The sequence below is a fragment of the Apodemus sylvaticus genome, chromosome 5 (genome assembly GCF_947179515.1).
Source record: "Apodemus sylvaticus chromosome 5, mApoSyl1.1, whole genome shotgun sequence".
Lineage (NCBI taxonomy): Eukaryota > Metazoa > Chordata > Mammalia > Rodentia > Muridae > Apodemus > Apodemus sylvaticus.
Genome location: NC_067476.1, coordinates 68779239 through 68804143, shown reverse-complemented (window position 1 = coordinate 68804143; position 24905 = coordinate 68779239). Strand labels below are relative to the sequence as shown.

Sequence of the window (24905 nt, the reverse complement as noted above, 5' to 3'; positions counted from 1 at the left end):
GAGGAGTGATTTCAGTCTCAAATCAAGCATGAATAGAGGTAAGTTATTTTGTTAAAAACTGCATTATAATCTGCACTTCTGAAGGACAAAATTGATTAATAATATGCTTTAAAAAAGTAATTTCCTCAAAGCAGAAATCACTTCCTTGTTCCTAAGGCTGTATATCAGTGGATTGAACATGGGAGTCACAATGGTGTAGAACAGAGAGAGCAGTTTGTCAGTTCCTGGAGAATGCATGGACTTTGGTCTCAAATATGTAATAGTAGCAGATCCATAAAACAGCAGTACCACCAGCAGGTGGGAAGAACATGTGGAGAAGGCCTTTGCACGCCCTGTGGCTGTTGGCAATCTCAAGATGGTGACAATGATTTTGCTGTAGGATGTAAGCACCAGTATAAAGGGGAGTGCATCTACCACCATAACAACCACATAGACAGACAGTTCATGCACTGAAGTGTCTCCACAAGCCAGCTTGAGAATTGGTGGTATGTCACAGAAGAAGTGGTTAATTTTGTTAGAATTACAAAAATGCATAGAGAATATCTGCCAGGTTTGCCCTATTTGGACTAGGATGCCTCCAAGCCAAGAGCCTACTGCCAATTGTGTGCATTTTGATGGGTTCATGACCAGAGGATAGAGCAGAGGGTGGCAGATGGCCACATAGCGGTCATAAGACATTACAGCCAGAAGCAAACTTTCAGTAGTACCAAAAACAAGGAAGAAGGACATTTGTATGGCACAGGACATCAATGAAATGCTTCGGTTTTGTGTCCCAATGTTGAACAGAATCCTTGGGATAGTAACAGATACATAACAGATTTCCAGAGAGGAAAAATTTGCCAGAAAGAAATACATTGGTTTCTGTAATGCTTGTTCCATACTGATTATAATGATTATGAAGAAATTTCCAATCAGGATAATTATATAAAGTACAGAAAACACTGCAAATAGAAACCCTTGAAGGTTGGGAAGATCAGAAAATCCTATGAGCACAAACTCTGTCACTGTGGAAGTATTGTCTTTGGCCTCAAGCTCTTCATGCTTCCTCTGTGGAAAATATTAAATCACAAATATACACCAATTCTGCTTTTACTCTTTTGTTTTATGTATGTTTTTCAGAGAGCACACATTGTAGATTTTTTTCCTTGTAATAATGAAAAGTTTAAATTCCATTGCTTTAGCTGGGCAGTGGTGGCACATGCCTGTAATCCCAGCACTTGGTAGGGAGAGGCAGGTGGATTTCTGAGTTGAAGGCCAGCCTGGTCTACAGAGTGCGTTCTAGGACAGGCAGGGCTTCGCAGAGAAACCATGTCTTGATAAATAAATAAATAAATAAATAAATAAATAAATTCCATTGCTTTAAATGTATAATTATATATTTTCATAATTAATAAATGACTATATATTATTTGGTCTTTAAAGCTTATGAAATATATTTTCATGGATTTATATTGGAAATATATATTATTTTATATCTTATAATGCATTTGTACTACCAAACTCTGAAAATATTTCCTATAGTTTTTATATGGTGATTATGTGCTTTCTAAATTTGTATATTGTCCAAATTTTTTATTTTCATACTAAACAATAAAATTATTGTATCAGATATCATAAAATATTACATATTTCAAAACTTAGTTTCCTCCCATTGTAAGATAAGGAAATTAACAGGTACAAACTGTGTGTATAATTTACTCTGAGGAGTGAGTATCTGGATCATCTTAAATAATTTTTAAATCATTCTCATCTTTCTATTGGTACATATTTTCCAGTCAGAGTTATAAGTGTGTGTTTGTGTGTGTGTGCTTATGTGTGTGCACATATATGTATTCATCCTTATCTTATTTTTTATTTTCTTTACTCTTAATATTTATGAAAAATGTGATTTATCACTATACTTAATGTCAACACAGAATGCAGTTCTGGGAAAATAATTCAATAAATTACTGGGCAAAATACTAATACAACAAAGTATCTATTTCATATAAACTGTCTCCACAAAATAAGCACTTATTTGTAGGTGAAGGTACTACCCGCACATTTGCACATTAAATGATCATATACATTTTTCTGCATACATGTTCACATAATGTTTGGGAGTACAGTTATGGATGTAATTCACTTGATCCTAGTCAAAAGGCCTAGAAGCAATGATGTAATTCTTTTATAAGTAGTATATCATATTTTTTGGTATGATCTAACTTCTGTTCCTATTATTTTGTAAATAATGGGAAACAAAAATACGTTGCTACACTTTAAGAAGGAGAAACTTCATTACCATTTGCTTACACTTATAAGTCCTGAAAATGAGAAATGAACATATTAATCATTACTTTGGTTTTGAAAATATTCTATAAAAATAGTAAATTATTTAAATTTCTGAAAAATTCTACAATTATGTTATAATTTTAATTGGAAAATTATGGTACATATTTGAAAAAAATTCTACATTGTGTTGTCACGGTGGTAACAGTAGAGAATAGCAGAGACTAGGAGACTGGAAGTCATGTAGAGATGAAGCTATGATAACAATGGAAATAAAGCTGTGGTTGCCTTAGGAAAAAAATCTCTTGACATAGACACAAGACAAATTTGTACTGTGTAACTGTCAAAAATATTTGATAATGCTTTTTATTACCATAGTTCCCATAAGGAAAATATGAATAGTTGTGAGGATAATTTATCCTGATGGAGCATTACTCAAGGTATCAAATCTAAATTTTGTGGTTCTAGAACTCATAGAGTTTTAATTTATCAGAAAAAAAGCAAAGAATCATGAGCAAAGCAGTAAGTAGATGCCCTCAGGAAATCTGATAACTAAGTTGCTAGGATATCTATAATCTAATAAGTAGTGATGCTATTAAGAAATAGTTTCAAGTTCAGATTTGCTATCTCTATACTGCTGTTTAGCTGCACAATCATTACACATTACAGATCTATTCAAATATAAGGAAAATATTTACACAAAAAAAGTAAAAGGAACACATAGGAAGCCTTTTAATGCAAGCAAATAGGATATAAGTTCATTAATAATATGCTTCCTATAAATTCCTTAACAGTTATATAAAATTGAGCTTTATGGACATCCTACCTCTAGAATTAACATATGTAAAATATTTGAATCTTCTAAATAGATAACTTCTTTAATACGTTTTGAGAGTTAAATGAAGACATTGGTGATGCTGATAATAACCTTTGCTACATAGAATTACTTCGCAATTGAGCACCTACTTTTTTTTCCTTGTGATTATTTAATCGCTGTATCCAGAAATAAATAAAATGTAACTTAATTAGTGCTTAAAATTTAACCATTAAAGAGTTACCTGATCATTTCACACTTATCATTTGACAATCATTTCACACTTATCTATTTGATTTAGGCTCATTATATTACTTACCATTATTGCTTGCAACAATAATAAGAAAAAATATACTTTTCAGCTTATGTCGATCATTTGAAACAGTAGCTAACTTCCTCTCAATAGTCTCAGATGATAAACCAACTATATCCTTTAAGTACTAAGTGTTGCTACCCTGGGGATCAACTCTTTCCCAAGTAAAACTCTAACTAAGTTATTAGTTCTGTCTGTCACTCAAAGAGATGTATACAACAGCTACAATAATATGCAGATATGTTATTTTAAAAACTTAATTAATGTATATTATATGTTTTGATATTGTTCACTCTGCATGCCCTCTTTTCAAATTTTTCCCATCACTACAACCACTGTGTTCACTTTCAACATCCAATGCTCCCTTTTCTCCCTAAGTCAAGTTGGTGCCATATGTATATATGCAGGTATAGAAACCACATAATGGGTACAGAAAATCACTTTATACCACAACCCTGAAAAATGTATTAGTTTTCCAACAAATGCTGATAGCCTGTCAGTTAAATAAGGATTGAGGCTTCATGGAATACTTCTAGTTCCATACTAATATTTAGGTTGGCTTTACGATTTGCAAGACCTATGCATGCTGTCCTACTTGCTATGAGTTCTTACATGTGGCAGTCCTGTTATGACCAGAAAGTACTGATTTGGTTAAGATGTCAATTTGTTCTAGGTATAGGAGTCTTTCACCTCCCTCTTCCACAAGGTTTCCTTAACCTTGAGAAGAGTAAGTGTGATGTAGATAACTCATTTAGTACCAAGAACTATACATTCTTTTATTTAATGCATATGAATGTCAATAGGAGTTTGTATTAATTAGCATCTAGCATAAAAACGAGTTCGTGAGATGGTGGTTAGGAGATGAAACATTCTATCTGATTTTAGTTTCTATATTTTTGTAATCATTAAGTACTATGACACTTGAAACATCAATATATTATAACTTCACATGATTTATGAATTGATTGGGATATATTTTAAAATGGTGACAAATCAGCAGTACATTAGTATGAGAAGGAATTTTTGTTTATCATTGAAAAAAAGAGATATCAGAGTCTAGAATTGTTCAGGCAGATATGAAGCAGATCCATAAAACAGCAGTACCACCAGCAGGTGAGAAGAACATGTGAAGAAAGCTTTTACCTGTCCTTTGACTGTTGGCAACCTCAGGATGGTAGCAATGATTTTGCTGTTGAATAGAAGCACCAGTTGAAAGGGGAGAGCAACAACAACCAAAACAATCACATAAACCACACAATTTGTGTACTGAAGTGCCCCCACAACACAGATTGAGCATTGGTGGCATGTCACAAAAGAAGTGGTTTATTTGATTAAAATTACAAAATGCATACAGAACATCTGACATATTTGTACTATCTGGACTGGAATGACTCCAAGCCAGGAGACTGCTGCCCACTCTGTGCACTTTTGGGGGCTCATAACCAGAGGACAGTGCAGAGGGTTACATATGGCCAAATAGCAGTCATAGGACATCACAGTCAACAGAAAACATTGAGTAGTTCAAAAAATAAGGAAGAAGCACAGTTGTGTGGCACAAGACATCAATGAAATAATTTGGTGCTGCATCTCAGTTCTCAACAGAGTCCTTGGGACAGAAACTGATACATAACAGATTACCAGAGAGGAAAAATTTGCCAGAACATAAAATACATAGGTTTCTGCAATATAGGGTCCATACTGCTTGTTAGTATTACGAGGAAATTTCCAATTAGGGTAATTATATAGACCACAGAAAACACTGCAAATAGAAACCCTTGGAGGTTGAGTATGTCATAAAATCCTATGAGCACAAATAGCATCACTGCGGAAATATTGTCTATGGCCTCGAGCTCTTCATGTTTCACCTGTGGAAAATATTAAATCACAAATACACATCACTTCTCCTTTTAATCTATGTAGTTTATGTATGGTTTCTGAAAGCACACACTTTAGCTTTTTTTCTTTTAATAATGAAGAGATTAAATTCCACTGCTTTGAAAGTATAATTAAATGTATTTTCATAATTAATGATCACATAGTATTTGTACTATTAAGCTCCTGATATACATTTTATTATGGATTTACATTGGAAATATAGCTTATTTTAAATCATATATTTCATTTGTCCTTCCTAATCTGAAAAGATTTTGCAAGGTTTTTCTATGGTGTATGCAGGATGTTTTCTAGGCCTGTGTTCTGTGGAATCTTGCAATCTGAACACTAAAAAAAAGTAAAACGAATCCATAAAATATTATTCAGTTCAAAATTAAGTTTTCTTTTTAATGTATGTTATATGAATCAGCAAGCATAAATTATGCTTAGATTTTAAGTTGAGAAATGGTCATCTTTATTGTCTTACATAGTTTACATTCTCATGAATCCTGCTAAAGGCACTTTTTTTTCCATTCAGCTTTACAAGACTCTCTCCCTTCCTCACTCCCTCTGCTCTTCCTCTCTCTCCCTCTGCTCTTCCTCTCTCTCTCTCTCTCTCTCTCTCTCTCTCTCTCTCTCTCTCTCTCTCTCTCTCTCTCCGCCTTCTCTCTCCTCTCCCTCACTCTTCCCCTCTCATTCTCTGTATGTATGTGCATGTACAGATATATATTCATGCATATCTTATTTTTTACTATAAATATTGATTAAAGAATTTTAATCAATCACTATCCTTTATGTGTAACACGTAGAATATTGTTTTGCACAACTAATTCATTAGGATACTAGATAAAGTAATAATATATCAAAATGATTATTTAATATGAAGTTTCCTACCAAAACAAGCAATTATTTATAGCTGAAGTTCTGACATACACCATTTATTTCTTATGCAAATCATATATTTGCATGAATGCGAGCTCTGATAAGAATTGGATGTATGTCTATATATGTACCATATTATAACTCATGTAGTTTTTGGTATGAGCTGTCTTATGATCACAATATGTTGTAAATATTAGGAAAATGAAAGTAAGTAGCTTAGTATAAGGAAAGAGACCTCATCATTATTTGTTAATACCTGTAAATCTGGACAAGGAAAAAGGACAATATCAACACATTTTAAACTAAATTTAATTTGGATTGAAATTATTCAGGAAAATAGTGAATTAATTAAAATATTTTTAAAATCTTGTAACTATACTGTAATTAGGGAATCATAGGATATATTATAAAATAACACTAGGGTGGTCTCACAGAAGTGACAGTAGAAAATGGAAGCAGGTAGGAAACTGGGAGTCATGTAGAGATAGATGGAGCTGGATGAAAATAGAAATTAAATTGTGGTTGGATTAGACAAAAAAAATACATTGTCTGATTCTATTAGACAGCAGAGACTTATATTCTGTTGCTGGTTAAAACATTTGACAACTCTGCTATGAACATAGTCACCATAAAGAAAATATCCATAGTTGTGAAGACAATTTATCCTGATGGAGCATTACTCAAAAAATCAAATCTAACTTTTATGACCCTAGACCTCATATAGTTTTAATTTACCAGAAAAATATGGAAAGAAACACAAACAAAATTAAAAGTAGATGCTTTCATAAGAAATCTGATAACTGAGCTTCTGAGATATTTATAATATATTAAGTATTGATGCTGTTAAGAAATAGTTTAAAGTCCTGATTTTGTGATCTCTATACTGCTATTTAGAAGTACATACTTAACATATTTATTCCAATTTAAGGGGAAAATAAGGTGAAAACAAAGGAAGCATTTTAATACAAGTAGGGTAGAACGTGAATAGATAAAAATAATCACATTCCTCAAACTCCCTTAACAGTTATGTAACATTGAGCTTTTGGACATCCTATCTCTAGACCTGATATATGTGAAATATTTGAATATCACCTAAGATTATTTCTTTACTGCTTTTTGAGAGTTAAATGTAGGTATTGGTAAATATGATAATAATCTTCACTATATAGTATTACTTTATATTTCTCCTATGTAATTACTTATTAATTACATCCAGAAATAGATAAATTTTATCTTAAATGGTGCTGGAAATTGAAGCATTAAAAACTTAGCTAATTCTCTGTTTGATTTTTATTCTTGTTGTATTTTTATGCTGTATATATTGTTAAAATAAATTTTTATTTGGCAAAATCATTTCGCACTTACTTGTTTACTTCCAGGTGAAATATAGTACATACCATTATTGTTTGTACCAAATATGAGAAAGAAAACTATACTTTTCAGCTTTGAAAATGATTTGAAACCATTGCTAACTGTCTCTTCAAATGTCTCAGATTTTAAATTAAATATATCCCTTAAGTGCGTAGAGTTGCTAACCCGGAAATCAATTCTTTCCCATTCAGTATTCTGAGATATTAATTCTGCCTGTCATTCAAAGAGATAGTACAACAAACCAAATAATATCCAGACAGTTTATTTTAAGAACTTAATGAATGCATATAATGTGTTTTGATCAAATTCACTCTGGTTTTTCTCTTTCCAGATTTTTCCATCCCTACAACCACCTTTCACTTTCCACACCCAATGCCTTTTATTCTCCCTATCTCAAGTTAGTGCCAAATGTATATATGTGGGTGTTGAGACATCTGAGTACAGAAAACCATTATGAACTATATCTGTAAATAAAATTCAATGTTCTTGTGATTCAGTCAGGGTTCAATATTCCCTACATCATACCAGGGAAGGGTAATGGATGATAATAAGGGAATGACTTATAAAGACTGATAATGATGGAAGTCATACTTTACGCAGTTTTCTTACAGCACTTATATACTTCTTTGGGTGAAAATAAAAGTTAAGCATTTTGCATGTTGACTTATTGTATAGTCCCATCTGAAACTAAATATTTGGTGGAAATATAATTATGTGAACATTCCTCTTGATACACAATGAATTTGCAAACATTTTCCAGTCTTTTAAAATAATTATCATTGGAGCCAACTATCTCTGTTTGACAGAAATGCAGTTAAATAATTGTCCTTTCATGGGCTATATCTTAGACAACATAGTTTACATATTTTTAACATTTTATGGCTATAGTCATTAAGTATCATGCTGCCATTCTTTGTAAAATAGCATGTATGCCTGGTGATGGGAATACAATCACTCAATTTTTATAGTACTGTATGTAGAAAAATTATCCTTTACTCTGGAGCAGTAATGTAAAACTAAATAACTTTAATATTTTTTAAAAGATTTTTTTATTTTTCATTTGTCAGTTGTTTTCACCAATTTCATATATTTATGGAATATACTGAGGTTATATTACTTATATTAGGAACCCTCACTCTTCCATCACATGCTAACAATCTTCTTCCTCCCAGTTATTTTATTTATTTTTATGATGTTCCTTAGCCACATTTAATTTGGCTGATCGTCTGTATATGTCTAGCAGCTCGTAAACTTATCAGGTTAAACTTTACAATTGCAATACAAGTGTAGTGAAAACACATCCTCATCTAAAACAACTTGCAAATTTGGAAATCTGGTATGAAATACAAATGTATGGATAAGCTCAAAAGCTGAATCAATTTAGTATCCCAGTTTCGGTTTAAAATCATGATGGCACATATATGTGAACGAAACATAGTAGCTCTTTGGACTTCAGTGAATCCTAAAATTACTCATATACTAAGGTTTACATTTAAATTAATAGAAATAATTTTTATAAACAAAATGAAAATACGTATATAATTGAGTTGTAGTTTTATAGAGCAGCAACAATAAGAGATTCTCATAGTAATTTAGGATTATAATAATGAACAAGAACAATATGGAAAAAATATTTTTATGAATATATTTATAGAGCTGTGGTATACCACAAAGTCATTACATTTTAATTAAGGGAATATACTGAAGTTTGCTTTCTCTTTAGTATTATTTTATAAGTAACCGTAGGAGAGGCAACAGAATCTCTTAAATAAATAAACTCAAATAGGAACTGAATCTGTCCAATTTAGATTATTTTCAGAATTTTTTAGTAGGGTCCAGAGAGACTCACGGATAATTAACTCCTCAACATTGTCCTAAATATAATAAGCATATGTATTTCTGTTTCTACTGGTAGTTATTCTTTATATACTTCAGAATTGTAGAAGACTGTGAGAAAATATAGATATGAGTATCTGGAGAAATAATAATCTATTAACTTTAAAGTGTGGAATTCAATTTTTGAATTGGACCCATATATTCAAAACAAAATATAAATTATTAACATTTTATTTTTTAAAATAAATACTACATTTTTCCAAGATGGTTCATTGGAGATCATTTTCTTGCCTAATAATTCTAACCAGAAGAAAGTGTACAAGAAAATTTAAGTTTGGGAAAAACTCATTGTAGATTATAAAGGGATTACCTTCTCATTATGGGGATAAAACATTTCAAAGTAAGTGAGTTATCAGTAGCTAAGGTAAATAAGAAACTTCTATATGTACACATTTCCCTATTTTTGGAGTATTAACTTTCTCAGTGCAGCAATCACTTCCTTGTTCCTAAGGCTGTATATCAGTGGATTGAACATGGGAGTCACAATGGTGTAGAACAGAGAGAGCAGTTTGTCAGTTCCATAAAACAGCAGTACCACCAGCAGGTGGGAAGAACATGTGGAGAAGGCCTTTGCCCGCCCTGTGGCTGTTGGCAACCTCAGGATGGTGGCAATGATTTTGCTGTAGGATGCAAGCACCAGTATAAAGGGGAGTGCAGCCACCACCATAACAACCACATAGACAGACAGTTCATGCACTGAAGTGTCTCCACAAGCCAGCTTGAGAATTGGTGGTATGTCACAGAAGAAGTGGTTAATTTTGTTAGAATTACAAAAATGCATAGAGAATATCTGACAGGTTTGTCCTATCTGGACTGGGATGCCTCCAAGCCAGGAGCCTACTGCCAGCTGTATGCACTTTGTTGGGTTCATAACCAATGGATAATGCAGAGGGTTACATATGGCCACATAGCGGTCATAGGACATTACAGCCAGCAGCAAACATTCAGTAGTTCCAAAAACAAGAAAGAAACACAGTTGTGTAGCACAGGATATCAATGAAATTCTTCTGTCCTGTTTCTCAATGTTGAAAAGAATCTTTGGGACTGTAACTGACACATAACAGATTTCCAGAGAGGAAAAATTTGCCAGAAAAAAATACATGGGTTTCTGTAATGCAGGGTCCATGCTGGTTATTAGTATTATGAGGAAATTTCCAATCAGGATAATTATATAAACTACAAAAAATACTGCAAATAGAAACCCTTGGAGGATAGGCAGGTCAGAAAATCCTATGAGAACAAATTGCATCACTGTGGAAACATTGTCTATGGCCTCAAATTCTTCTTGTTTTACCTGTAGGCATTGTTAAATCACAAATACAGATCACTTCTGCTTTCAGTCTATGTAGTTTTATACATACTTTTCAGAGAACACACACTTTTATTTTTATTCATTTTAATAATGAAGTTTACATTCCATTTCTTTAAAACTATGATTAAATATATTTCTGTAATTGATAAATGACTATGTAGAATTTGGTCTTTTAAGCTTCTGAGATAGGTTTTGTTGTGTATTTTCATTGGCAATATACCTTAATTTAAATTGAGTAATTTATTTGTACCTTTAAATTCTGAATAGTCTTTCTTACAGTTTTGTTATGATGTCCCCCAAGGTAATGTCTCGGCTTTTGTTCTGTGGATTTGTAATTTGAACATTAAAAAAGTAAGATAAAACAGTAAAATATCATAAAATATTATTTAGTTCAAATTGAATTTCCCTTCCAATATAAGATTTATGAAATCTGCAGGCATAATTTCTATTCACACATTCTTTGTGAAGTGAATATGTGGATTGCCTTAGGTCATTTACCTTCTCATGCATCCTGCTATCAGCAGACTTATTTTTTTCAATTCAGTCTATTATCATAGACTCTGTCTTTGTGTTTGTATATGCACAAGTGTATATTCATGCTTATGTTTTTTATTTGTTTTGTATTTCTTAATTTTTATTAAAATATTTTGATAGTTGCAACACTATATTTATCACATATTGAATATTGTTTTGAAATAATAATTTATTAAATGGCTAGATAAAATATTAATACATCACAGTAGTTGTTACATATTAATATTCCACATCTACCAACAAACAGTTGTTGTAGCTGAAATTCTGACCCACATCAATTGCACATTAAGTATATGTTACATATTTATCTGTGTCAATGGTCACAAAAATTTGGGAGCACAAATGTGAATGAATTATTTCATCCCTTTTGTATGTGTAAGTATATCATGAAATATTTCTTATATGGGCTATTGTGTGTTCCTATCATTTTATGAATAACAGGAAAATAAAAAATAATTCACCATAAGAATAAGAGTTTTCTTTATCTTTTGTTAACACTTTAACAAAGTCTGGACATTTATAAAGGAACACATTTCAAAACATTAAATATAAATTTCATTTTTTGTTGATGATATTCTGGAAAATATTACAGTACTTAAAATATTTTTAATGTTTTGTAATTATAGTATAATTTTAATTAGAAAATTAAGCTAAAGATTTAAAAATATCTTCCATGTGATCTTGCAATAATGACAGTAGTAGAAAATGGCAAATGCTTGAAGAATAAAGTATGGGGACTACTAAACCATTTTAATCAAATTTAAGGAATAAAAAGCAAAAACAAAATAACATAAGCATGAATATACACGTGTACAAAACACACACACAAACATCATCTATGATAACAGACTGACTGGAAAGTAATGCAGAAAAGGTGCTAGGTTGACAATGGGCACAAACCTGTGTTTAGTTTAGGAAAAAGATACTGTGCTACTACTGGATATCAGAGACTTCAGATATTTACATTGTATTTTTGTTTAAAAACATATGACAAAGGTGTTTATGAACATAGTGACCATAAAATAAGTATACATATTTGGGAAGATAATTTATCCTGACTGAGTATTACTCAATTTAGTAAATCAGAGTTTTGACTCCAGAAGTAACATAAATTTAACTTATTGGATAAAATAAAAACAAGGAGCAAAGAGAGAATTATTTACCTCATAGGGCATCTGACAACAGAGCTGCTAGGATATCTATAATTGAGTAAGTACTAATGCTACTAAGGAAGAGTTTCAAATTGCTACTGTCCTTTCTCTACACTGCTTTTTAGCCGCACAATCATTCCAAACTTACAGGCTCATTCCAAATTAAGGAAAAGACTAATATAGGAAAACAAGTTAGAAATCAATACAAGTCTATTAATACAAACAGGATAGGATGTAAGTAGTTAGTTATATCCTTCATCTAATTTCCTTAACAGTTATATAAAATTGAGCATGTTTGACATCCTTTCTCTGGACTTGACATATACAAAATATTTGAATATCTCCTAAAAGATTATTTTCTTAATACATTTTGAGAGTAAAAATAAGATATTGGTTAAGATGCTAATTATCTCTTTCAGGTATGATTATTTTATAACAGAGTACCTTCTATTTATTTCATTTATAATTATATCTGGAAATGTATAAAGTCAAACTTATCAGTTCTTAAAATTTAATCACTAAAAATTTATATAATTCCCTGTAATTGAATTATTTTTGGTATTAAACATGTTGTACACTTTTACAAATAGACTTGTATTTGACAAAATATTTTCACACTCTTATATTTTATTCTAGGCTCAACACAATACTTACCATTCTTGCTTGAACAAAAAATGAGAAAGACTAATATATTTTTTAGCTTATGAGGTTTATTTGAAACAGTTCCTAACTGCCTTCTCAAATATCTCAGATTAAACACTTGCCATATTCCTTAAATAGTAAGAGTTGCTACCTTGGGATAGATTGTTTTCCCATGCAACCTTCTAATTGATATGTCAGTTCTGTCATTTAAAGATTTGGATCAATAAGAAAAATAATATCCAGACAGGTTATTTTAAGAATTTATTTCATGCATACAATACATTTTGATCAAATTTACTCTGAATTTCCTCTTCTCTAGTTTTTTACACTTCCCCACCACCATGTTTCCAATCCCCCACACAACCCTCCTTCTTCTCCCTATGTCAAGTTAATGCTACCTCTCTATATATTTATGGGTATAGAGACATATGACTGAGTCCAGAAAGACATTTATGCACCACATCACTGAGTAAAATATACTTTCCCCCCATCTAGTAGCAATTAATGGTTGATAACATAGCAAATATGTTGGGGCTTCATGTAGACTTCCTTGTTGCATAATTAGATTTACAATGGTTTGACCTTTAGCAAGTGCATCTAATACAAAAGCAAGTTCCAGAGATGATGCTTGAGAGACAATTGATCTGAATTTTAGGATCTATATTTTTTGCAATTATTATTTAATGTGCCATTGGGAAACACCAACATCTTATGGCTTTACATGTGTTATGAATTAAGAATGATATACTTTAAAATGGTAACAAATGAGCAGTGCATTAGTATAAAATGAATTTTATTTTTTTATCATTAACAAAAAAGAAACATCAGAGTCTGGGATTGTTCAGACATGCATGTAATGTGCCACACAGCTTTTCCTTTTCCAGGTCTTGTGGTTCAGTCAGGTCTGTTTATTCCAAACATAATAAAGTTGTTGAAGATTAATTGCTGGTAATAAGAAGTTCCAATAATTCCTATTGCATGTATAAACTGTAAAAAGCATGCAGAATATCTGTGGACAATTTATTCTTTAGAATGTAGTCCCAAAACAATATCAGGAAGACAGAGTTTCTAGAAAGAGCAATTTCTTGTTGAATTCCCAGAAGTCCAGAGAAGACTATTTTCTGCTGTTAACTTTGCTCTGTTTTAAAATTCAAAAGTCCAAAAGGTGACAATAGCTCATGTGTACCCAATGATCAGGTCATACCAACCAGAATTATATTTTTTCACTTTACAGTAATTATGAATTATAGAATTCATATGCTTAAAACCTATGTAGACATAATCATATAGAACATAGCTGAAAAACACAATGGATTAAGATGCTTGATGCTACATAAGTAATATTTTATGTAAGTAAAATACAAAATGGTAGATACAGAAGCAAATATCTATTCTATATACACATTAAAATTATCATATCTTTGAGTTCCACCATATGTGACTTATTCTCCCCTATGAATAAACACTAAAGTATTATGTTAAACATTATACTAAATAGGGTTAAACATATTTAAAGGTAACAACTTCTCTTTTTATTTTGTATATTTTATGATCATTGTAAACCTCTTTGAGTAAAGTTTAAATTCAAGTATTTGTATGTTCATTTATCATATACTCCCATTGGTATCTAAATGTTTTAGGGTAAATATTATTATGTGTACATTACCCTTGTTAAATTAGGAATTTCCAAACGTTTCTCAGTCATTTGTTATTTCAGTCAAATGTTATCGTCATAATCTATAACCTAGGATTTGTAGCATTTCAGTTAAATAATTTCCTTTCATATATTCATCTTAACATAGATAACACAGCTTACATATTTTTACCAATTTATTTTCATGGCTAGATGTTAAGCTTTATTACTTAAGTATATTGCCAATTTGCTGTAAAACTGTATTATGGCAAATTATTGAAACATAATAAAACAATAAATAATAAGCTATACATACATATGCACTTTTATGGATAAAAAGTCAAATAAACAAACAGAATTAATCACCCTAATATTCAGAATAAAGTGATTAGATGAAAGAGAAAAATGACTATGCAAATGCAGTAAATTTTCCTTTTGTACCCAGATGGGCAGTCATATCAAAAGAAAAAAGGAAGCAAAGCTACAGTGAACTGAAAAATCTCCCTCCATGAATTTATAACTTGAAAAACTAGTATTGCATGGTTGAAAATTTATAGTTTTATTATTTGCTGTTCATTTCCCTTGAAAATATCAGTATAAAAATTTAGAAATATAAGAAATGCAAGCAATGGTTAAAAGTACAGGGCAGTACAGGCTGTATAATGCAACAGTGTAGACTGAGGTGATCATGGAAGCCCTGGAAAACATCGAACAGCTGAGTTCACTTTCATGTGCTTACATGTTTTTATAATATATATATATATATATACACACACATAATGTATATATTACATATATATCCCATTTTGTTTCTCAAATTCTTGGCCTCTTTTTCTCTAAATTTTTGTATGTATATATAAATATTATACTTACACACACACACATATGTGTGTGTCTGTATGTATGATAGGATAGGAGTGTGTTTTTAGTGTAGTTAGATATGTGAAATATGATGAGTTATATTGATAAAATATTAAAAGATATCAAAATATAATTAAGAATGAAATATTCAAGCAGCGTGGAAATACAGTGTTATTTAGTGTAGTTTCACATGGATTTATTAGGAAGAGAGTGTGTTGTAATTTCTCTTTCAGTATTAACATACATGTAATCTACATCAATGTGTGGGCAGTTAAATTATTATACTAAAATAACTATTGGTACTATGGATATTGTAAAACACACACATATAGCTAGTATTATAATCCATGACAGACTAACACATTTACAAATAATTCTCTTATTTAAAACTAGAATAATTATTCTATCATAACCTCTGGTTGATAAATATGGTTCTATAAAGTACAGAATCAAAAATGAAACCCACAAATAGGTTAATACTTAGTAAGTAATTTTCTATTACATATAATGCATGATTAATAATGTTTACCCCTTTGCATATATCTGCACAAAGAGAAAATAAACAAATTGAAACTATTATTTAGAATTTTTTGTCACAAATAAGTCATTGACAAAAGGTTATTTGCACAAACACACATAGAAATAATGCAAAATTTCATAATGTCAAAAGTCTAAATGTACATGCTTAAGGAGTGATTTCAGTCTCAAAACAAGCATGAATAGAGGTAAGGTATTTCATTAAAAGCTGCATTATAATCTGCACTTTGAAGGGACAAAAATGATTAGTAATATGCTTTAAAAAGTAATTTCCTCAGAGCCAAAATCACTTCCTTGTTCCTAAGGCTGTATATCAGTGGATTGAACATGGGAGTCACAATGGTGTAGAGTAGAGAGAGCAGTTTGTCAGTTCCTGGAGAATGCATGGACTTTGGTCTCAAATATGTAATAGTAGCAGATCCATAAAACAGCAGTACCACCAGCAGGTGGGAAGAACATGTGGAGAAGGCCTTTGCCCGCCCTGTGGCTGTTGGCAACCTCAGGATGGTGACAATGATTTTGCTGTAGGATGTAAGCACCAGTATAAAGGGGAGTGCAGCCACCACCATAACAACCACATAGACAGACAGTTCATGCACTGAAGTGTCTCCACAAGCCAGCTTGAGAATTGGTGGTATGTCACAGAAGAAGTGGTTAATTTTGTTAGAATTACAAAAATGCATAGAGAATATCTGCCAGGTTTGTCCTATTTGGATTGGGGTGCCTCCAAGCCAGGAAAGTAATGCCAGTTGTATGCATTTTGATGGGTTCATGACCAGAGGATAGAGCAGAGGGTGACAGATGGCCATGTAGCGGTCATAGGACATCACAGCTAGAAGTAAACTTTCAGTAGTTCCAAAAACAAGAAAAAGGGACATTTGTATGGCACAGGACATCAATGAAATGCTTCGGTTTTGTGTCCCAATGTTGAACAGAATCCTTGGGATAGTTACTGATACATAACAGATTTCCAGAGAGGAAAAATTTGCCAGAAAAAAATACATTGGTTTCTGCAATGCTTGGTCCATACTGATTATTGCTATTATGAAGAAATTTCCAATCAAAATAATTATATAAACTACAAAAAACACTGCAAATAGAAACCCTTGAAGGTTAGGAAGATCAGAAAATCCTAAGAGCACAAATTGTATCACTGTGGAAATATTGTCTATGGCCTCGAGCTCTTCATGTTTCATCTATGGAAAATATTAAATCACAAATGTATACTACTTCTGTTATTATTCTTTGACTATTTTATTTATATTTGAATTTCTTTTTTTTCAGTTTCTTTTTTTTATTCGATATATTCTTTATTTACATGTCAAATGATTTCTCATTTTCTGGCTTCCCACTCCACGAAAGTCCCATAAGTCCTCTTCCCTCCCCCTGTTCCCCCATCTACCCCTTCCCAATTCCCTGTTCTGGTATTCCCCTATATTGCTGCACTGAGTTTTTCCGGAACCAGGGTCCACACTTCCGTTCTTCTTGGACATCATTTAATATGGGGATTATGTCTTGGTTATTCAAAGTTTCTAGGCTAATATCCACTTATCAGTGAGTGCATACCATGATTGATCTTTTGAGACTGTGTTACCTTACTTAGTATGATATTCTCCAGCTCCATCCATTTGTCTAAGAATTTCATGAATATGTTGTTTCTAATGGCTGAATAGTACTCCATTGTGTAAATATACCACATTTATTGTATCCATTCCTCCATTGTGGTACACCTGGGTTCTTTCCAGCTTCTGGCTACTACATATAATAGGGCTGCTATGAACATAGTGGAGCATGTGTCCAAGTATACATTTTAGACTTTTTCTTTGTAATGATGAAAGTTTAAATTCCATTGCTTTAAAACTATAATTACATATTTTCCTAGTTAATAAATGACTATATATAATTTGGTCTTTAAAACTGAAATATATTTTTTATGGATTGATATTAGAAATATAAATTATTTTATATTGTATAATTCATTTGAACTTCCAAATTCTGAAAATATTTCCTAGAGTTTTCCTGTCTTGATTCGTTCCAATGTGTTTTCTAGGTTTTTGTACTGTGCAACTTTGTAATTTTATTACTAAATCAATAAAATTATGATATCATATGTAATAAAATATTACTTATTTCAAAACTTCATTTTCCTCCCATTCTAAGTTAAGGAAATCAGCAAGTATAAACTGTGTTTAGACTTTACCTTGGGGAGTAAGTATCTGGATTGTCTTAAATCATTTATTTTCTCATTCTTCTATTAGTGGATATTTTCCATTCAGTGTTACCAATGTGTGTGTGTGTGTGTGTGTTGTATGTTTGTGTGTGTGCACATATACATACTAATATTTATCTTACTTTTCATTTTCTTAATATTTATAAAAAATTTAATTGCCACTATTATTAAAGTTAACACAGAATATTGTTTTGCAAAAAATAATTCATTAAATTACTAGAAAAAAAACTAATACATCATAGTGCCTATTTCATATGAAGAATCCTCACAAAGCAAGCAATTATTTATAGGTGAAGTTATGACCTACACCATTTTCACATTAAACACCTCACATATATTTGTCGGTTGCATGATCATATAATGTTTGGAAGTCTATCTATGGATGTAATTCACTTGATCATAGCCAAAAGGCCAAGAAGCAATGATGTAATTCATTTATAAGTAGTATATCATGTATTTTTTTGGTAAGGTCTACCTTGTGTTCCTATTATTTTGTGAATAATGGGAAACAAATATAAGTTGCTCAGTATAAGAATGAGAAACCTCATTACCATTTGCTTACACTTATAAGTCTTGAAAATGAGAAAGGAATATATCAAACATTAAATTGGTTTAGAAAATATTCTAGAAAAATGATGAATTATTTAAATTTTTGAAAAATCCTAGAATTATATTGTAATTTGAATTGGAAAATTATGGTACATATTTTAAAATGTCTGCAATGTGTTCTCACAGTGGTAACAATTGAGAATGGCAGAGACTAGGAAACTGGGAGTCATGTAGAGATGAAGCTAAGATGACAATGGAAATAAAACTGTGGTTGTCTTACAAAAAATCATTTCAATTAGACAGAAGACACTTAAATTTATATTGTTTTACTGTCAAAACGTTTGACAATGTTTTTTATTAACATAGTTACCGTAAGAAAAATATAAATAGTTCTAAGGACAATTTATCTTGATGGAGCATTACTCAAGGAATAAAATTTGACTTTTGTAACTCTAGAGCTCATAATTTTTAAGTTATCAGAAAAAAAGCAAAGAAGCATGAGTAAAGCAATAAGTAGATGCCCACAGGAAACCTGATAACTGAATTGCCAGGAAATTGATAATCTAATAAGTAGTGATGCTACTAAGAAACAGTTTCACATTCAGAATTGCTATCTCTGTACTGCTGTTTAGTTGCACAATCATTGCATATTACAGATCCATTCAAATATAAGGAAAATACTTATACAGGAAAAGTAGAAGGAAAACATAGGAAGGTTTTAATGGAAGGCAGATAGGATGTAAGTTGATTAATAATATCCTTCCTATAAATTCCTTAATAGTTATATAAAATTGGGCTTTGTGGACATCCTATCTCTAGACTTGACATGTGTAAAATATTTGAATTACCTAAATAGATCATTTCTCTAATACATTTTGAAGGATAAATGAAGACATTTGTGATGATGATAATTTTTACTACATAGAGATACTTTACAATTGAACACCATCTTTTTCTTCCATGTGATTACTTAATAATTATATCCAGAAATATATAAAGTCTACCTCAATCATTGCTTAAAATTTAAGCATTAAAGTGTTGCCTAATTCTTTGTTGTTGAATTATATTTTCTGTTATTAATGCGGTGTATACTTGTACAAGTAAACATGTATTTGACAATCATTTCACACTTATCTATTTGATTTAAGCTCATTATATTACTTACCATTATTGCCTGCATCAGAAATAAGAAGAAATATACTTTTCAACTTATGTCATTCATTTGAAACAGTAGCTAACTCCCTCTCAATTGTCCCAGATTATAAACCAACTATTTTCCTTAAGTACTAAGTGTTGCTACCCTAGGGATCAACTCTTTCCTAAGTAAAATTGTAACTAAGATATCAATTCTGTCACTCATTAACATGTTGAACTTGTTCACTTGTTAATACAGCAAATAAAATGATATGCAGATAGGTTATTTTAAGAACTTAATTAATGTATATAATATGTTTTGATAACATTCACTCTGCATTTCCTCTTTTCTGATTTTTCCCATCTCTATAACCACTGTGTTCAATTTCAACACCCAATGCTCCTTCTTCTCCCTAAGTAAAGTTAGTGACCAATCAAGTGGTTTCTATATACACATAGATACATGAAATTATGTATAGATATTCTTCATGCTTTTTAATGTGTAAAGAAATCCATTTTATACCACATCCCTGAAAAATGTACTAGTTTTCCATCAAATGCTGATAGCATGTCAGCCAAATATGGTTGAGGCTTCATGGAACACTTCCAGTTCCATATAAATATTTAGGGTGGCTTTACACTTTGCAAGTCTTGTGCATGCTGTCCTACTTACTATGAGTTCATGCATGTGACAGTCCTGTTATGTCCAGATTTGTTTCACATATCAACTTATTCTAGCTCTTAGAGTCTTTCAGCTCCCTCTTCCACAAGGCTTCCTTAAATTTGAGAAGAGTATGTGTCATATAGATAACGCATTTAGCATCAAGTCCTATATATTCTTTTATTTAATGCATGTTGAAGTCATAGTAGTTTGTATTAATTAGCATCTAATACAAAAACGAGTTCCTGAGATGATGGTTGAGATATGCACCATTCTATCTGATTTTAGTTTTTATAGTTTTGCAATCACTTGAAATCATCAACATGCTATGACTTTACATAATTTATGAATTAAGTGGGATGTGTTTTTAAATGGTGACAAATCAGCTGTGCATTAGTATGAAAAGAATTTTTTTCTCTATCATTGAAAAAAAGAGATCTATCAGAGTCTAGGATTGTTCAGGCAGATATGAGATCTGCATCCATACTTTTTCTTCTCTGTGTCTTATGATCCAGGCAGGGCTCTATATTCCTCACATTACAAAGGTGGAGAAGAGTAATAGATGATAGTTACAGTGCCAATTAGTCCTTTAAATGTACAAACATTCAAAGACTCTGAAGAGGGAAATGGAAGAAGACCTCAAAAAATGGGAAAACCTCCCATGCTCATGGATCAGTAGAATCAATATAGTTAAAATGGCCATTTTGCCTAAAGCACTATACAGATTCAATGCAATACCCATCAAAATCCCAACTCAATTCTTCACAGAGTTAGAAAGAGCAATTATCAAATTCATCTGGAACAACAAAAAACCCAGGATAGCTAAAACTATTCTCAGCAACAAAAGAAAATCTGGGGGAATCAGTATCCCTGACCTCAAGCAATACTACAGAGCAATAGTGTTAAAAACTGCATGGTATTGGTACAGTGACAGGCAGGAGGATCAATGGAACAGGATTGAAGATCCAGAAATGAACCCACACACCTATGGCCACTTGATCCTCGACAAAGAGGCTGAAAACATCCAATGGAAAAAAGATAGCCTTTTCAACAAATGGTGCTGGTTCAACTGGAGGTCAGCATGCAGAAGAATGTGAATTGATCCATCCTTGTCTCCTTGTACTAAGCTCAAATCCAAATGGATCAAGGACCTCCACATAAAGCCAGACACTCTGAAGCTAATAGAAAAGAAACTGGGGAAGACCCTTGAGGACATCGGTACAGGGAGAAAGTTTCTGAACAGAACACCAATAGCGTATGCTCTAAGAGCAAGAATTGACAAATGGGACCTCATAAAATTACAAAGTTTCTGTAAGGCAAAGGACACCATCAAGAGGACAAATCGGCAACCAACAAATTGGGAAAAGATCTTCACCAATCCTACATCAGATAGAGGGCTAATATCCAATATATATAAAGAACTCAAGAAGTTAGACTCCAGAAAACCAAACAACCCTATTAAAAAATGGGGTACAGAGTTAAACAAAGAATTCTCACCTGAAGAACTTCGGATGGTGGAGAAGCATCTTAAAAAATGCTCAACTTCATTAGTCATTAGGGAAATGCAAATCAAAACAACCCTAAGATTTCATCTTACACCAGTCAGAATGGCTAAGATTAAAAATTCAGGAGACAGCAGGTGTTGGAGAGGGTGTGGAGAAAAAGGAACACTCCTCCACTGCTGGTGGGGTTGCAAATTGATACAACCACTCTGGAAATCAGTCTGGCGGTTCCTCCGAAAACTGAGCACCTCACTTCCAGAAGATCCTGCTATACCACTCCTGGGCATATACCCAGAAGACTCCCCACCATGTAATAAGGATACATGTTCTACTATGTTCATAGCAGCCCTATTTATAATTGCCAGATGCTGGAAAGAACCCAGGTATCCCTCAAAAGAAGAGTGGATGCAAAAAATGTGGTATATCTACACAATGGAGTACTATTCAGCCATTAGAAACAATGAATTCATGAAATTCTTAGGCAAATGGATGGAGCTAGAGAATATCATACTAAGTGAGGTAACCCAGACTCAAAAGGTGAATCATGGTATGCACTCACTAATAAGTGGATATTTACCTAGAAAACTGGAATACCCAAAATATAATCCACACATCAAATGAGGTACAAGAAGAAAGGAGGAGTGGCCCCTGGTTCTGGAAAGACTCAGTGAAACAGTATTCAGCAAAACCAGAACGGGGAAGTGGGAAGGGGTGGGTGGGAGGACAGGGGAAGAGAAGGGGGCTTACGGGACTTTCGGGGAGTGGGGGGGGCTAGAAAAGGGGAAATCATTTGAAATGTAAATAAATTATATCGAATAAAAAAAACTGCATGGTATTCGTACAGTGACAGGAAGGAGGACATCTGTACAGGGAGAAAGTTTCTGAACAGAACACCAATAGCGTATGCTCTAAGAGCAAGAATTGACAAATGGGACCTCATAAAATTACAAAGTTTATGTAAGGCAAAGGACACTATCAAGAGGAGAAATCGGCAACCAACAAATTGGGAAAAGATCTTCACCAATCCTACATCAGATAGAGGGCTAATATCCAATATATATAAAGAACTCAAGAAGTTAGACTCCAGAAAACCAAACAACCCTATTAAAAAATGGGGTACAGAGTTAAACAAAGAATTCTCACCTGAAGAACTTCGGATGGCAGAGAAGCATCTTAATAAATGCTCAACTTCATTAGTCATTAGAGAAATGCAAATCAAAACAACCCTAAGATTTCATCTTACACCTGTCAGAATGGCTAAGATTAAAAATTCTGGAGACAGCAGGTGTTGGAGAGGGTGTGGAGAAAGAGGAACACTCCTCCACTGCTGGTGGGGTTGCAAATTGGTACAACCACTCTGGAAATCAGTCTGGCGGTTCCTCCGAAAACTAGGCACCTCACTTCCAGAAGATCCTGCTATACCACTCCTGGGCATATACCCAGAGGATTCCCCACCATGTAATAAGGATACATGCTCTACTATGTTCATAGCAGCCCTATTTATAATTGTCAGATGCTGGAAAGAACCCAGGTATCCCTCAACAGAAGAGTGGTTGCAAAAAATGTGGTATATCTACACAATGGAGTACTATTCAGCCATTAGAAACAATGAATTCATGAAATTCTTAGGCAAATGGATGGAGCTAGAGAACATCATACTAAGTGAGGTAACCCAGACTCAAAAGGTGAATCATGGTATGCACTCACTAATAAGTGGATATTAACCTAGAAAACTGGAATACTCAAAACATAATCGACACATCAAATGAGGTACAAGAAGAAAGGAGGAGTGGCCCCTGGTTCTGGAAAGACTCAGTGAAGCAGTATTCGGCAAAACCAGAACGGGGAAGTGGGAAGGGGTGGGTGGGAGGACAGGGAAAGAGAAGGGGGCTTACAGGACTTTCAGGGAGTGGGGGACTAGAAAAGGGGAAATCATTTGAAATGTAAATAAATTATATCGAATAAAAAAATTTAAAAATAAAAAGGACACACATACATATGGAAGCTGAACAACTCAATGATACCTTGGTCAAGGAAAAGATAGGTAAAGAAATCAAGGACTTTTTAGAATATAATGAAAATGAAGGCACAACATACCCAAATTTATGGGACACAATGAAAGCAATGTTAAGAGGAGAACTCATAGCTCTGAGTGCCTCCAAAAAGAACCTGCAAAAATAATTTATTAAATTACTAGATAAAGTACTAATACATCAAAAATGCTCATTTAATATGAAGTTTCCTTCCAAAACAAGAAATTATTTGTAGCTGAAGTGCTGACAGACAACATTTGCTTATTAAGAACATCATGTACTTGCATGGATGCATGCTCTGATAACAATTGGAAGTATGGCTATATATGTAGTATATCATTACTAGTGTAGTTTTTGTTATGAGCTGTCTTGTGTTTACAATATATTGTGAGTAATCAAAAATGAAAATAGAAAGCTTAGTATAAAAGGGAGAGAGACCTCATCATCATTTGTTAACACCTGTAAAAATGGACTATGAAAAAGAAACATATTTCAACACACTTTAAACATTAATTAAATTTGGATTGAAAATATTCTGGAAAAATAATGAATTATTTAAAATATTTGTAAAATCTTGTAATTATACTCTAATTAGAAAATTATGGTACATATTTTAAGATATCTGTAAGATGGTCTCACAGAAGTAACAGTAGAAAATGGAAGAGGGTAGGAGACTGGGAGTCATGTACAGATGAAGCAAAGATGACAAG

General features: G+C 32.5%; 3 protein-coding genes and 1 pseudogene across 3 annotated transcripts; all 4 read right to left on the bottom strand.

Annotated features, from left to right (window-relative positions):
* Positions 1–108: 108 nt before the first annotated feature.
* On the bottom strand, positions 109–3334 carry LOC127684831 (olfactory receptor 10AG1-like). Its single transcript, XM_052181647.1, has 3 exons — positions 3327–3334; positions 2282–2303; positions 109–1047 (listed from the first exon to the last, which is right to left on the bottom strand). The coding sequence occupies exons 1-3, from the start codon at positions 3332–3334 to the stop codon at positions 109–111; spliced, it is 969 nt and encodes a 322-aa protein (XP_052037607.1).
* A 1117-nt stretch (positions 3335–4451) lies between these two features.
* Positions 4452–5215, bottom strand: LOC127684829 (olfactory receptor 10AG1-like; annotated as a pseudogene).
* A 4598-nt stretch (positions 5216–9813) lies between these two features.
* On the bottom strand, positions 9814–10710 carry LOC127685588 (olfactory receptor 10AG1-like). Its single transcript, XM_052182893.1, has one exon. The coding sequence runs from the start codon at positions 10663–10665 to the stop codon at positions 9814–9816; it is 852 nt and encodes a 283-aa protein (XP_052038853.1). The 5' UTR covers positions 10666–10710.
* Positions 10711–16331: 5621 nt separating this feature from the next.
* Positions 16332–17282, bottom strand: LOC127685560 (olfactory receptor 10AG1-like). Its single transcript, XM_052182864.1, has one exon. It carries the CDS (start codon positions 17280–17282, stop codon positions 16332–16334), a length of 951 nt encoding a protein of 316 aa, XP_052038824.1.
* Between the last annotated feature and the right edge of the window lie 7623 nt (positions 17283–24905).

Excerpts from the sequence above, each read along its gene's own strand:
- LOC127685560 (XM_052182864.1), bottom strand. The coding sequence starts at position 17,282 with ATGAAACATGAAGAGCTCGAGGCCATAGACAATATTTCCACAGTGATA.
- LOC127685588 (XM_052182893.1), bottom strand. The coding sequence starts at position 10,665 with ATGCAATTTGTTCTCATAGGATTTTCTGACCTGCCTATCCTCCAAGGG.
- LOC127684831 (XM_052181647.1), bottom strand. Across the intron at positions 1,048-2,281 it reads CTTATAAGTGTAAGCAAATG|AGGAAGCATGAAGAGCTTGA; the intron begins GTAATGAAGTTT and ends TATTTTCCACAG.